This window comes from Zymoseptoria tritici, chromosome 13, assembly GCF_000219625.1.
Source record: "Zymoseptoria tritici IPO323 chromosome 13, whole genome shotgun sequence".
Taxonomy (NCBI): domain Eukaryota; kingdom Fungi; phylum Ascomycota; class Dothideomycetes; order Mycosphaerellales; family Mycosphaerellaceae; genus Zymoseptoria; species Zymoseptoria tritici.
In genome coordinates this window covers 230,590-244,623 of record NC_018206.1, presented here as the reverse complement: position 1 = coordinate 244,623, position 14,034 = coordinate 230,590, and the positions used below count along the sequence as shown (strand labels likewise).

The following is a 14,034-nucleotide window of genomic DNA, read 5'->3' as shown; positions in this document are numbered from 1 at the left end:
GGGTATGCATGCAAGTCTCCGTTGAAAGACTTAAGGCTGATTGGAGACTTTTCTGCGTCATGCTCTGTTGGACACGATGAAATTGCGGTTCACTGGCCGAGCTCAGCTTCATCTCCTGCTTTCCCATCTTCAGTGGGAAATGCAAACGAGCGGTGCGTGGTGCACTTAATTCCTGTCATGTGCTAATGCTATGAGACGAGCCAGGTTGGGTTCCCCTAACAAGACTGCAAATACATACCCGAATTGCCGGTGTACATCTAGGATCTCCAAATGGTTGACTTCACGTACCTTCTAGTCGGTGAGATAGATCCGCCACACACCTCAAAAGCTTACCGAGTCATGCAAGCGAGCTGTGGGGATCGCCATGGTGCTCACAATGTCGAACATGGGCACATCCATGGCATGCAATTTCTACCGACAGCGAGATGCGCCTCATTTTGTCTTGGGACATTCCATCAATGTTGGTTTCGTGGTTGCCGGATTGGCGGCGTGCAGCTTCTGGATTTGGAGATATTCGAGGATCAACAAACAGAGGGCGGCGAGGAGAGCGGCGGGTGAGCATCTGCTTTTGACGCCTGAAGAGCTGAGTCGGCAGGGTGATAAAGCGGTCACTTTTGTGCATACTTTGTAATTTTGGTAGATGGATAATGTGATGAGTTGAAGGCTTTCAAGCATGAAGCGTGGTTGCAGATCCATGGCTACTGTGATACGAATCAGACAATCGTAAGATGTCCTTATCATCTGCAATTAAGCTGCTGTCTGATCCATTTGTCTGACTTCATACCCGACTGTGACGTCTCCTCGATCTAGGAGTCTTAACCTCCGAACGCCGCGCTCCCCGATGCTACGCCCGTGTATCATCAACTGCGCCCTGGTCTGTCTCCAAGGGCGCCTCCTGAATCCTGTTCACCAGTCCACTCTCCCTCATTTGGCCTTCTTAGCTTGCTGGGTGAGTCCTGGAGCGGTTCCACCGTTGGACTCAAGATCTGCGGCCCACAGTGCTGCGCCACAGGCATTCGTAAAGGCAAAGAAGATACCCGCAACAGGAATGGTCTCCAACAGCACGGCGGGAATGCCGAACAGCGTGTACGGGCCAGTGCGCTTCTCCACAAACTCCTCCTTCTGAGCGGTGTTCATTCCCTTGAGCTGGAAGTAGCGATCATGTGCGCTAGGTCCGTACCGACGTCCTTGGAGACCAACGAACATGACTGTACCGACGACAGGGATGAAGTTGAGCGGCAGGTACATGACGTAACGGACAATGGCGGATGGTGTGAATTTCTGGAATGGTTTGCTTGCGAGCTTGCCAAGACGCTGAATGGAGTCGCCGAATCCGGATGACTTGACCTGACGCTCTTTCTCAACGAGGCCAGTGTGACCGCGAGCGACCAGAGTGCCGTCAAAGGTGTCGATGAGGGAATCTTCGATGAGAAGAGCCTTGGAGAGGACCATGGTAAGGGTGGAGCTCTCGGAGAGGACCAGGAGGATGGTCGTGAGCGTTGCGAGAGGTCCAGACGTGAAGAACAGGATGGCAAGTTGCGGGAGGTAGGTGAAGAAGAACATGAAGGTCGTGATGCCGAGCCCCAGTCCTGCGGTAGGAACCAATTTTGAGAGTAGCGGCTTCCAGAGGCTGCGGTTGGAGAGGAGGTAGAAGATGCCCTGTGTGAGGTGTCAGTGAGTGAAATGAAGTGCGCATGTCGCGTGATACTGACCTTGATCGGGTAGAGGTAGGTGCCGCTCATCACACCAGATCTCGCAATTTCGGTGGCATTGTTGAGCTCTTCGCGCGCCGTCCTCTTGACCGTCTCGGCCACATTGTTCTTGCGGTTGGAGGACGACATGATTGATGGGTTGATGTCGGGGGGAGGGAAGGAGAGGGAAGTGAGGGATTGTTGTTTCCTTGGAGAAGGTCGATGTTTGTGCAAGGGAGAAAATGAAGACCGACGTGCTTGCTGTGTGATTCTTTATTGAAACGTCATATGCAAAGTTGCAAGGAACAGGCGTTTGCTCGATGACATACAGGGCGTTCCGAGCCGCGACGCCGTGTCCCGATCCCGCTGGCCCGCTTCCGTCCACACGAACCCCACATTTTGCATCTGCGGGGACTTCTCCTCCTCGAGCTCTCGTTCTCGGCCAGGGCCAAGCTCCTCCTCCTCTCCACCAAGACTCCACACGATGTCCATTCAACATCCTGGTATATTCGGTAGACAAGAAGAGGAGAAGATGCAGTAAGCCCCGGTCCGCTCAGCTTACGTACCTTCATGCAGATGCATCTACTCCTTCAGCCTCCCATTTCCTTGCCTTCTTTTCCTCATTTCTCTTTGTCTTCCCGTGTCACGCCGTTACAGTACACCACAGTAGCCATGGCCACCGAGCAAACCATTTCCGAGCGCTCTGCCGATGAAAACATATCCCCTCAAGATGCTCAAGGCGCCCAAGTCCCTCTGACAAACTTCACCATCCCAACGTTCCCTCCCGAAGCCCATGGTCTTCGTGCCTTGACATTGACCAGTGACATCAAGGTTGATGAGTACCAGGCCGAGCTTTCAAAACCCTTCTCCATCCCTCCGCTGCCTGCATCTATCGAGTCCCTCACTCTTGAACTGTTCTCCCTGGGATATCCCGCAGGTTTCCTGACTGCCCTCGCCGAGAGGCTCCCAAACTTGAAGAGCGTGGTCATATACTCGCAACTGTTCGCTGGCATCACACAGGAGTCTCAAAAGGATGCTGTGGCTTTCTTCAAGGCATTGCCGGGTCTCAGAGCTTTGCACTTGCTGGACTGCTGTGAGTGGTGAGGAATGAGCTACAGGATTGCGGTGCTAATGCTGGGTAGTCGCCAAGGCCCATTTCTTCGAGGATGCTAGCAAGTGGCTGAGGTACAATACGTCAGATGTGTCTGGAGAAGCTCGGCGGGGTCTGATGTTCTTGGAGGTCAACTACACATTCAGGCATGAGGATGAAGAGGTAGGCCTGGAAGGAGCGGAGTCTTGAATGCAAGCTTACTCTCTGGACAATACAGTTCATGGGCAAGATTCAGGCACCCGAGCTTCCATCACTGGTTGGACCCGGGTTGATCAGCTGCTCGTTCAACCTCGCCGAGCCCGAGAACGCCGAAGACGATGAGGACGACCCGTCAAACTTGCTTGGTGCGGGCGATAAAGAGGGAGTTATGGCGTGAGTAGTGCTGATCTTGTCGACGGCCGAGCTGAACGTGTGACAGCTTCAACAAATCGCTGGCCGACCCACTTATCGCCGCTCTGACCGATCCGGAGACAAGTCCCAAAGGACTACGTGCGTTAAACACCACGCTGTACACTCTGACACCAGAGCAGCTAGGCAGCATACTGGCCGTGCAGAAGAACGTCATGGTCTTGCAAGCTACTGTAGAAGTCGAACCTGGGGAGGAATGCAAGAAGGCACTTCTAAAGGGGATGGAAGAGTGCAGGGACTTGGAACAGGTTGAGATTGTGAGGTTGGATGCCTCGATCGAGGGGCAGATGTGCTGACGACTCCCAGGTTGCGAATCCCAGTTTGCAATTCTCCATTGAGGTGCGATGCTCGCTACGGTAGTCATTTCTGATGCTGACGTTGTGATTTGAAGGTCCAAAGTCCACGCCACGCCACGCTCGAGACGACATTTCCTGCCTCGGCCGATCTGGACGCTCTATCGAAGAGATGCGAGAAGCTGTCGAGCTTTAAAGCCAACGTCTTGCGCACGAAGACGCTCGGCACGGTCGATTGGGAGAAGAAGGACGGACAATGGGTAGGCGGCGTGAAGGAAGGGACTGGCTGGAAGAAGGTTGAGGTATAGTGCGGTCAGAGGGTCGCCGAGATGAATGTTTCTTAGACATCCACGACCCTCGCAATGGCGCAGAGTGCGTTCTCGGTGGGCATACCTACTTCTCGAGCGAAGTATCGGAAGCCAGATGGTCGGGAAGCAGAAAATGCAGTACATTATGCTAGAAAGGTAACGCTAGTACATATCTCCCCACGCACTCGTGGAGGGGATGACGAGGAGCACATGCTCTGTAACGGGAGGAAGAATGCAGAGCGGTAACGAATTGCATGCACGGTACTATAACAGCAACAGCAATTAGAGTGGCGATAAGTGGGTCGACAAGGACGCATTAAGTGTGATTCTGGCAGTGAGGTAGCGACTTCCAGAGATTCGGGAAGAGATGCGAGGTGGCGACATGTGAAATCGCAAGTCGTGAAGTCGCAAGCTGGAAAGTTAGGAAGCCGCGACTGCTGTAATGTGAGGCTAACTAGCAGTACGGGCATGTAAAGGCAGAAGACGCAAGAGAACCGCAAGCACGCCGATGAAGAAGCTAAGGAAGACGTAGACCTTGCTCGACCACCATCGCTCGCAACAAGGAGGGAAGCTACGAGTGTCTAACACTAGTTCGAGGAAAGAGGTACTGTCTAGCCTTGACGCACCTTCCTTCGGAACAGATCAAAACTTGAAAGAATGTCTAGCGCCCTCGACATCTGGACTAGTCGGAGGATGTTATTAATGTTATTGGTTGCGGCTGCCTCGGGTAAGCAGGGAAATATCTAGGCGCTCTTATTCTGGTTAGCCTGGGCGAACTGGACGTGATTTGGCCTGCTGTTAAGCTCGGTATTTCGAACTTTAACAGTGCATATCTCGACAACGGCAAAAATACGACTCTGTAACTTCGAAAGTACACATATCACTCCTCTTCGCTGGACTTGGCTTGTTTGGAACTGCAAAAGCTCGGTGTTTGAAACTTGTTTTGCGTTTTATCTCGAAATCTATGCTACTTGTAGCTCTGTAGTCTTCCAACAAGAGAAAGTGCTCGAGATAGCGTTATTTAGTTTCCTTAGATTTGCGAAAGCTCGATGTTCTTGTTTCGTTGTTGTATAGTCGCCGTGTTATAGACTCTCCTTTCGGCCCGACTTCGTGCTACGAAAGCTCGATATTTTGAACTTCAACCGCGTTTTACTCGACAACGGTAGCAACAACGACTCTACGCTTTTCACAGGACAATCGACACGATGTGCTCTTCGATTTGGCTTCATTAGATTTGGAGTAGGTACAAAGCCGCAAAAGCTCGGTATTTTGAACTTTAACAGCGTTTTGCTTAGCGACAGCGCCGGCTACTACTCTGCGAATTTTGCAGGGCGGCCAACACAACGTACTCCTTAATTTAGCTTCAATAGATTTAACGTAGGAGGTGACTCCTTGCAAAGCTACCGTCCTGTCGAAATAGCCCTACGACCACTACATCCGAAGTCTAGGTTTTACAGGTTAGTCGACACGATGTAAAAACCCGATAGAAGACGGCGCTTGCGGAGACGACAGTATTAAGTACGGCAGCATCAAAGGTAGCATTTAAGACGGTGCTAGTAAGCAGCATTAAAGACGGCAGCATTGAAGACGGCAGCATTGAAGACGGCGCGGGCAGCATTAAGACGGCACTAAAGGAGACTCGGCATTAGTCACGGGAGTGAAGCCGAGTAGTTGGACGGCGGCGGGGAGGTCGAGGTATACGTGATCAAATTCGGAATAGTGGGACTGCCACAGCAAGGCTGCACTTAGTTCGTGGTAAGAAAGTGACTTCAACTTCGAGCTTGTAACGTGCCTGTCGAGTAAGTGCGATGTGATAGCAAGGTTGGAATAACTGGACCGCGGTAGTAAGATTGCATTGTGGTCGAGTCCGTGCAGGCGGTCGTGGAGGCTCCGTGAGCTTAAGGCGTGCCCGTGGAGGTCGAGGGACGAGTTGTTCTAGTCTGCAGTGTATGCTGTCAGACAGGCTAGTAACGGTGCAAGTGCCTGAATAGGTGCTTCGACTCTGGCAGGATACTGCTCGTAGAAATGTAGCTTGTCTGTCGGTGAAGTGGTCTCGTGCTCATAGAGGTGAAGCTGGGAGCGATCGGCGAGGTCGGATCGTGCTCGTAGAGGTAAAGGGGAGTTAGTAAGGCATGATGTTGCTCGTGGACGTGGTTAACGGTGGTCGGGAGTGCAGGATCGTGCTTATGCTCGTGGAGGTGGACGGTAGAAGGTCTGTCGGTCGGTCGGTGAAGAGGTGTCGTTCTCGTGTTGGTGCTTGTGGATGCGGAGTAGTAGCATCGAGCTCGTGAAGACAGGACATGGTCGGTTAGGCAGGGACGGTAAGGCCGAAGGGACGGTGAGGTCGAATGGACGGCGGGATCGAAGAGGTCGAAGGGACGGCGAGGTCGAAATGACGGCGAAGTCGAAACGACGGTGGAGTTGCAGAGACGGTGAAGTTGCAGAGACGGTGGAGTTAAATTGGTCGGCAGCCTGGGCTTTGGTCTTCGTTGTTGTAATCTGCTGGGTCTGAAGCTAGGTGTCTTGGCTGGTCGTTACTGTTGTCGACTTCGGGAGTACGCAAGCTTGCCAAAATTCTGCTCTTTTACGGATGCGGGAGTAGCGCTTATAGTAAGGTTGACGGCAGGTAGTAGTGCCATACATCCTCTGGACGAGCAGCGCAAGACCTGTAACAAGTTGTGATGAGGGTGGTCACTTTAGTGGGAGCGTGCTCGTCTTAAGGGCTGATGAGGATGAGGACTGGTGAGCATGAGGGCTGGTGAGGTGGTGAAGGCTGGTGAGGTGGTGAAGGCTGATTTCGCCGAAGGACTGGTGTGTCGCCGAAGGATCGATGTGTCGCCGAAGGGCTGGTGTGTCGCTGAAGGATTGGTGGGCTGGTAAAGGCTCGGTGGTAAGACTCAGTGGTCAGACTCGATGGATGGCTCGGTGAATGGCCCGGTGGTGCTATTAAGGATGACGCTGGTGGAGCGCACGGAGGTCGTTATCATGGCACACAGCTGATGAGGCAATGAGGAGCATGGAGGCGCGCGCAGCCAGCGCAGGTGACGCAGAAGGTGTGGTATGATCATTGCTATTGCTCTTGGTTCAGCTGGAGGACGAGGGAACGCATGCAGTAATTGGCGGCGTAGTCACGCAATGAATAGATTATGGCGGTAATTAGTTAAGGGGATCATTCGTGGCGGTCAACACGCTGCTGGCGAGCAGTTCAGTGTAGGGTTATGGGGGCGATCAATTAAGTCTTGGTGGTTGTGAGGTAGTCAAATATCGCTGTAGCTGGCTGCTGCTGTTGCGTAGCCGAGGGCACTGCATCGTAGTGTGTTGTTAATCGAACAAACTTTTACGTAGGGATTCAGTAGGATCGTGCTCGTGCTTGTGCTCGTGTAGTAAAGGGTGGCCGATAAGGTAGGATCGTGCTCGTAGAGGTGAAGCGTAGTTGGTGAAGTAGGATCGTGCTCGTGCTTTTGCCCGTGTAGTAAAGGGTGGTCACTTCGGTGGAATCGCGCTCGTGCTTGTGCTTGTGCTCGTGTAGTAAAGGGTGGCCGATAAGGTAGGATCGTGCTCGTGGAGGTGAAGGATAGTCGATAAAGCAGGATCGTGCTCGTGCTTGTGGAGGTGGAGGGTACCTAATCGGCGAAGTGCGTGGCACTTGCGGTTAGTTAAGGGGAAACGTGAGCGGCGTAGTGGACAGATAGTGGACCAGATGGCTTCACAGTTTGACGGTGAAGGGATCATGTGAAGTTGTGGAGAGGCACGGCAGAGTGGAGATGGTCGGATCGAGACAGTCAAGTCGAGTAGTTGGCCGGCGGCACGGCGGTGAGGTAGTCGGACGGCGGCGGTGTGGTTGAGATCATAGGCCACGGCGGTGAGGTAGTCGGACGGGGAACGGCGGCGGTGTGGTTGAGATCGTAGGCCGCGACGGTAAAGTGGAGGTGTCGAGGTACAGGCTGGAGACAGTGAGGTCGAACCGATGGAAATGTGGCAGTGAAAGGTTGAGCTGGCTGGACTGCGACAATAAGGTCGTCATCGTAGGACGGAGGAATAAGTATAGTAGTGACGAGATCCGAAAAGATCAAGCGCTGTTGGTGGCAAGAAAGTGGTATTGAACGAAGAAAACTTCATTGAACGGCCAGCTAAAGTGTCTGTCGGCCGGAAATTCAAGGTCGGCATAGGCGAACAGATTGGCGATGTCGAAAGATCAAGTCTTCGAGGGCTTTTGAAGCAGAGCAGCCTACCTTATCGACACTTACTGCAGATCCCTCCACCTCATTCCTGATCAGGAGTACCGGGTAAGCCTCCGTTACGTTGTTCTTGCTCTTTTGCTCAAAGCCTGGCCCGGGACAGGTTGTTGTATTTGTGTGTAAGAGGTGTGGCAAAGGACGACCGACCTTAAGAAGGTTGATTTTGTAGGTGACAGCTGCAATGGGTGATGAAGTGGTCGATGGTCGATGAGGATGGCATGGTCGAAATCGGTGTGACCAAGATGCTCTGGTCTGGTTAAAGACGGTCGTTAGTATGTTCGAGGTATAGGCGGCGGGCGGCTGGGCAAGGGTGAAGATCGGACGTCGTTAATGGTGTGGTCGGTCGTTGCTGTGCACTGCTCCATCGTGACTCAAAGATTAGTGCAAGGCGTGTGCCGTAGTTGGAACGGCTATGCAAAGCATTCGAGCCCTTGACGAGATTGTCACGAGTGTGAGGAAAGAAGATGGACCGAGCGAACAATTGCATTTGCGCGGGACACCGCGCTACTTCATTCTGTGCGACAAGCTTTTCCCAGGATCTGCTGAAGCAGGATTGCCTGCACTCACCTTGTTCTGTTCCGCTAGAACGGCGTCAGTAGCGATCTGTGCCCGGGGCTTTCCGCCGCACGTTGCCTCTTGTTCAGAGGCTGCGCTGGCTACACCTGCCGAAGCAGCGGTACCTACACTCGCCTTCTCCTGCTCCACTGGAGCGGCATCAGCGACATTGAAGTCTCCTCCTGTGCTGTTGTCCCCGCTCACCGTCTCATCAGCCTTCTGCGCTTTCGGTACCGGCGCTGGCAGACTTGCCAGCGTCGGCCTCCTCGGCGTTGGCCTCCTTCCTTGCTCGAGTCTTCTCATGCTTTCGCGCCGTACCCACGAAGCCCGGATGCTTGTCCAGCCCGTCAGGGCCGTACAAGTTCCGATGCTGCTGAGGTTGCTGCTGCTGCTGCTGCGTTGGCTGCATTGGCTGCTGCTGTTCCTCTTGCGCCGACTTCTCGCTCTTCTCCTTCTCCGACTGCTTTTCCGCCGCCCTCTTCTCATTTCTCCTCGCTTTCGCAGCTGTGTTCCTGGCCTTCTTGTTGGCCTTCTTCTTCTCTCTCGTCATCTCTTTCTCCGCCTCATCTCGCGCCGCTTTCAACACCTCGACATAGACTTGTTCCTCAGCTAGCTCCTGCATCATCTGCAAGAGCTTGGCTTGATAGATCTTGCCGTCCTCCATCGGGTCGTCCGGCTTTTCCTGCAAGTGGTATGCATTGGACCGGTCGCCCAGTGCACATTTTGCGCCAGGGTGACCTTTCAATGCTCCGCAATGCCAACATGGTCCCGGACACCCTTCCTCCCACCACTCATGACCTAACTTGCGACAAGTATCACAATGCTTCATCATGTTGTCGTTGGTGAGGTTGATGTAGGTGGACAGGATTTTCAGCGACGCCAAAACTACGTGGATCGGCATCCGCCAGTGGCGCCTTGGCACTGCAGCCCTCTAGCGTTGTTGTTGTTGACACGGATCATCCCGAAATCCAAGGAGCGTGCCACAGCCACTACGATTGCTGTTCAACAACCATTGAAGCTGCTCTGCCTGTGTTCACTTGAGGTGAAGTCGCTCATAGCGCCTAAGGTAGCGTGAAAGTAAGACCGAGATCCGGCATCGCAAGGATCAAGAAGATTGAGCCAGACCGAACCTTATCCATGTGCACGAGCGTCACAAGTTCTGCCTGGGAACCCTGCAAGGATTTTCGTGTGCGGGGTAACTCGACTTTCCGAGAAATGCTCGTTGTCAATTCTCGCTTCTTCATCAACCAACATCACAAAATGTAACGTACATCCCGTTTCGAGTGTTGTTGAGCTCCAGCTAACACGGCATACAGGTCGAACCGCAAGCGAGAAGGCGGCGTTGACGATGATGGTGGTGGTGATGCAGCTAGAGAGATGCGCGCAGTGGACGAGGAGGAGTATTCGCAGATGCTGAGGACGGTCTTGGAAAAGACCAAAGCCTTGTGCATTGAAAGAGAAGAGTTGATTGTGTGGCTGGAGCAGCACGGAATTCCCGTGCCAGCACGGCTGACACAGGAAGAGCTGGATGCCACTCTGGCGGACTTGAGCAGGTTTGCTGATGGTGAGAAGGTGGAGGCATTTGGGATCGTGCCCGCTGCGAGTGCAGCGGAGCCAAATTCCGCGCCGACTGTGATGAGCAAGATTGTTGAGAAAGAGGTGAGTGCGCCCAAGACGGCCGTGACGTCCACTACGAATGTAGTGAAGTCGTGTCCTTCGTATTGGATCTGGGGGGAATGTCAGATGAAGCAGCCGTGCAAGATGTCACACGACGTCCTGAAGCTGGATTTGATGCAATCTAAAGCGTACAAAGAGGCATGCAGGACTGGGCATATGGCAGCGAAGACAGCGATGCTGCTGTTTGACATGAACGAGCAATTTCGCGAGTGTGGCTTCCGCAAGGAGGTGTACAAAGGAGCGCTGGCTAACGCGAGTGTGGCGAGTGCCACATCCGTGTCACAGCACGGCTCTCCGGAGGACGCGTTGGGAGAGTCAGAGAAGCTTTCGGCGCTTCAGGATTGGATCAGCGAATGGCGAACGGTGTGGTTTGTCAAGATGCCAGAACGGGTGAAGCAGCGGGTCGAACTTGTTAAGCAGGGGTATGGCCCACTCCCAATTGAGATGGCGACTGCGTGCAACTGGTGGATGGCGAAGCAGAAGGCCGAAACGGGGGATCATCTTGCTTCCGGACGATGACTCCGCGGAGTCCTCGCAGAACAAGGGTGATGGAGCGAACATTGCCTACACAAAGAGGGACTAAGTCTTCTCTCAATGTCAAACGGTGTTCTGTGCAATGTGTCAACTTGTCCCGTTTCAACAGTGCCGACTTGTCTCATGTCAGCAGTCTCGCTCGTTAGTGGGATTGTACGGAGTGAGCCAATCGTGGTGGTGCCACGAGCAGTTTGGGCACGACCGAGCGAAAGAGGAGAGACGCGGGCACGAATGGTGAGAAGGAGAGCGCATGGAGCAGGCCAGTGGAAGCCACATCGGAAGCAAAAGGAGCGGCAAGGATCCAAGGCAAGGAGAAGGCGAGAGTGGATCTTGTCCCGGCAAGGTACCCGCATTGCCCGATGGTCAGCTAAAGCGAATGGACAGGGACGTGATGCATGTCAGTGGAACGGAGCTGAACAACTTAACTATGTCTTGCCATTGCAACGGTTGTTTGTGGGAAGAAAACCGAGAAACAACCCCCTTGAAATTGACACCGATCCTTCTCGTTCGGATGGAGTCTCATGATCTGCCATGATTCTCGTGCGCCGACCCATGCGTCCCATCATCAACGCCTAAACTCCATCCCGAAAGAAAGCATAAACCCACGACTCCGATTGATCCTTGCCATTTCTTTGCCCGACTCTTCTTCACATCTTCACCCGCAGCAAGTACCGCAGCCGCACCTGATCCACGTTGTAACAGATGTACTCGTTATACTCCAAACATGCATCCAGCACTGTCGTGTCGCCTGGAGGCTTGGTGACGGTGTCTGGCATCTGGACACCGGCGAGCGATGGGTGCACGCAAGACGCATCCTTCCACAAAGCGGGTCCGACGGCACCTTGGCCCCATGTCGAGAGGAGACCTTTGGCGAGAGCATCGTCTCCAGCGTCGTAGGAGGCATCGACCAGTTCCTGCATGGGATCGCCGAGTTCAGCCTCGCAGAGGAGGAGAAGTGCGTGGCCGCCGCTTGCGTATGAGTTGCAGTAATTCGCCGACTTCGATGCCATATCGGCGAGGTAGATGCCTTTGCCGAACATGTATCTGTCTCATGTCAGTCGCGACGCAGTTTCTTCCACAACAGGCCATACATACCCTGACACGGGCGCTTCTGGTGGTGCGATCCTCAAGCCTTGGCTGAGAATGCCGCCGTAGTTGGTGCTCCTCGATCCATGCCAGAGGAGGCGACGATCGCTGGCGGTCCTCTTACCGTGACTGCGCTCGAAGCGGTCGATCTCGCCTTGTCTCTCAATGCGGAAGACGTCGAGAAGCTTATACTCGTGGCCATGCGTAGATCCGCGGCTGTTGATGAGGTAGTCGCTGATGTGAGAGAACTCATCCGTGCCGCGGTCGATGGGAGTGGTCTCTTGCAGGCCCAAGCTTTGGAACTGGGAGTCTAAGAGATGACCTGAGCTTCTATCCTTTCCTGCCTTGATGATCTTGTCTGCATCCTTCAAATCGGCCAACGAAGCGAGTACCTCCACCTCCTTCTTGAGATGTTCATGGTTCGAGATGACGGGAGCACGGTTGCGGCCGAAGTTGTGAGGAATATAGCTGTAGTACAAGTCGCTGAAGTGCTCGGTGGCTTCGCGGACGGTGGCCATTCCATGATGTGATGTCGCCAGGTCGGGATCGTCGAATAGCTCAGCGAGGCGTTTGAGCGCATCGTAACCTTTCGTGATGGTCGCCTTGCTCAGTTTGCCCAAAGGCATCTTCTCGACGTCGTAGTTCATGTCCTGCCATGAGATCAGTATGTGAAATTGACCTCGACAAGACGACGACGTCCACTCACCGCCATGACACTGTCCATGTGCTCTCGATTGAAGATCAACTTCATCAACTCGGCAACTTCCGGCGCCAATGTGCACTTGTTGTAAGGAGACGTGCTGCGGGACCGGCCAGGCTTCACATCCGCGAGACCAGCCTGATCTTCGTCCTCATCCTCGTCATCTGACGGGAGATAGCTCTTCTCAAGAAACACATACTTTCCAGGCTTTGGAGCACCGGCTCGATTCGACCACGTAAGCGCGGCTTTGTCCTTGAATTTCTTCTCGAATTCCTTCATGGCAGACTGAAGACTGCCATCGCCGAGTTGAGCGCTCTGACCATTGGCACCAACACGGCCCCAGCGGGTCCAGGTGCGGAACTGCCGGCCATCGGTGAGAATTTGCACTATCGACAAGTGTCAGCTGAAATATCACATGATGGAGTGTTATCATGGCGACCAACGCTTGTAGAACTTGTTGTTGTTCCCGGAAGAGTGAGTCTGATTGAGCGACGCGTCGTATATTATGCCATCGTCATCGTCGATGTAGACTCTCCAGCCTCTGGAGCTCAATGGACAAGTTTCGTCCACAGGGACGACAAGATTGTCGGTCGTAGCGAACTGGTTGTCTTTGGAAATCGCTTCGGAAGCTTCGGGCGCCACTTCATCTTCATCCTTCGTATCGGTGGCTTTAGCTTTGCCTTTTCCCTTGCCAGGTGCTTTCTTCGGAGGCGGTGGCACATCTTCATCGTCGTCGTCTACCGGACTGTCCTTTGCCTTGGCTGGTGCCCTGCCACGCTTCTTGGGTGGTGCTTGTTGCTGCATGAGCTCATCGTCATCGTCCTCGTCACTTGCTGGCTGTGCTGGCGGTGCTTTCTTTGCTCGTGACGGTCGCTTCTGAGGCAGCGCTCCGTCCGCATCGTCGATAGCCGGTGACGCTGCGCGCTTCTTCGGAGCTCTGGTGGTCACCATCGTGTGAAGTGATCGGAGTGGATGGTAAATCGGCGGGGTGGTGTTGTCGGAGAGGGAGAGCGAGAGGCATTGGTTTAAACACGAAGCTCGCGGCGGACTCAGCTCCGGCCGAAACAGGCAGCAGACCCACTTTTACCTGCATGACCCCTGTCGCGCTCCTTGCTGCCTGCCTGAGGTTGCCTGTGCCGTGTCGTACGGAGCACATGCGCCGCTGTCCAAAACAATCGCCCACAACCAACCTCTGCTCTTCTCTTCCACTTCATACCACTTCGGCGGTGCATCACCTTCGAGATGGCATCACCGAGCACGCCTCCCATGTTCAACTGGTCCAACTCCAGCATGGCCACCATCATGGATCTTCCAGCCGAACTGCTCATCGCCATCTCTTCCTACCTCACTACGCCCGAGCTGGGTGAGATGCGCCGATACTGCAAGTACATCGAACAAAGCCTCTTCGAGAGCTTCGCCAAGGAATTCTTCAC

General features: G+C 53.9%; 5 protein-coding genes across 5 annotated transcripts; 2 read left to right on the top strand and 3 right to left on the bottom strand.

Annotated features, from left to right (window-relative positions):
- Positions 1-924: 924 nt before the first annotated feature.
- MYCGRDRAFT_77714 (uncharacterized protein) lies at positions 925-1,887 on the bottom strand (the record flags this gene model as incomplete). Its single annotated transcript, XM_003847483.1, has 2 exons — positions 925-1,659; positions 1,713-1,887. The coding sequence occupies 2 exons, from the start codon at positions 1,839-1,841 to the stop codon at positions 925-927; spliced, it is 864 nt and encodes a 287-aa protein (XP_003847531.1).
- Positions 1,888-2,363: 476 nt separating this feature from the next.
- On the top strand, positions 2,364-4,108 carry MYCGRDRAFT_111601 (uncharacterized protein; the record flags this gene model as incomplete). Its single annotated transcript, XM_003847756.1, has 7 exons — positions 2,364-2,784; positions 2,834-2,964; positions 3,020-3,174; positions 3,221-3,467; positions 3,517-3,549; positions 3,602-3,805; positions 4,091-4,108. The coding sequence occupies 7 exons, from the start codon at positions 2,364-2,366 to the stop codon at positions 4,106-4,108; spliced, it is 1,209 nt and encodes a 402-aa protein (XP_003847804.1).
- A 3,052-nt stretch (positions 4,109-7,160) lies between these two features.
- Positions 7,161-9,621, bottom strand: MYCGRDRAFT_111600 (uncharacterized protein; the record flags this gene model as incomplete). Its single annotated transcript, XM_003847482.1, has 5 exons — positions 7,161-7,434; positions 7,777-7,814; positions 8,059-8,138; positions 8,617-8,630; positions 8,853-9,621. 5 exons carry the CDS (start codon positions 9,503-9,505, stop codon positions 7,161-7,163), a joined length of 1,059 nt encoding a protein of 352 aa, XP_003847530.1.
- A 120-nt stretch (positions 9,622-9,741) lies between these two features.
- On the top strand, positions 9,742-10,864 carry MYCGRDRAFT_97289 (uncharacterized protein; the record flags this gene model as incomplete). Its single annotated transcript, XM_003847757.1, has 3 exons — positions 9,742-9,866; positions 9,921-10,703; positions 10,759-10,864. 3 exons carry the CDS (start codon positions 9,742-9,744, stop codon positions 10,862-10,864), a joined length of 1,014 nt encoding a protein of 337 aa, XP_003847805.1.
- Positions 10,865-11,462: 598 nt separating this feature from the next.
- MYCGRDRAFT_51199 (uncharacterized protein) lies at positions 11,463-13,405 on the bottom strand (the record flags this gene model as incomplete). Its single annotated transcript, XM_003847481.1, has 4 exons — positions 11,463-11,859; positions 11,911-12,551; positions 12,608-12,987; positions 13,045-13,405. The coding sequence occupies 4 exons, from the start codon at positions 13,403-13,405 to the stop codon at positions 11,463-11,465; spliced, it is 1,779 nt and encodes a 592-aa protein (XP_003847529.1).
- Positions 13,406-14,034: the final 629 nt, after the last annotated feature.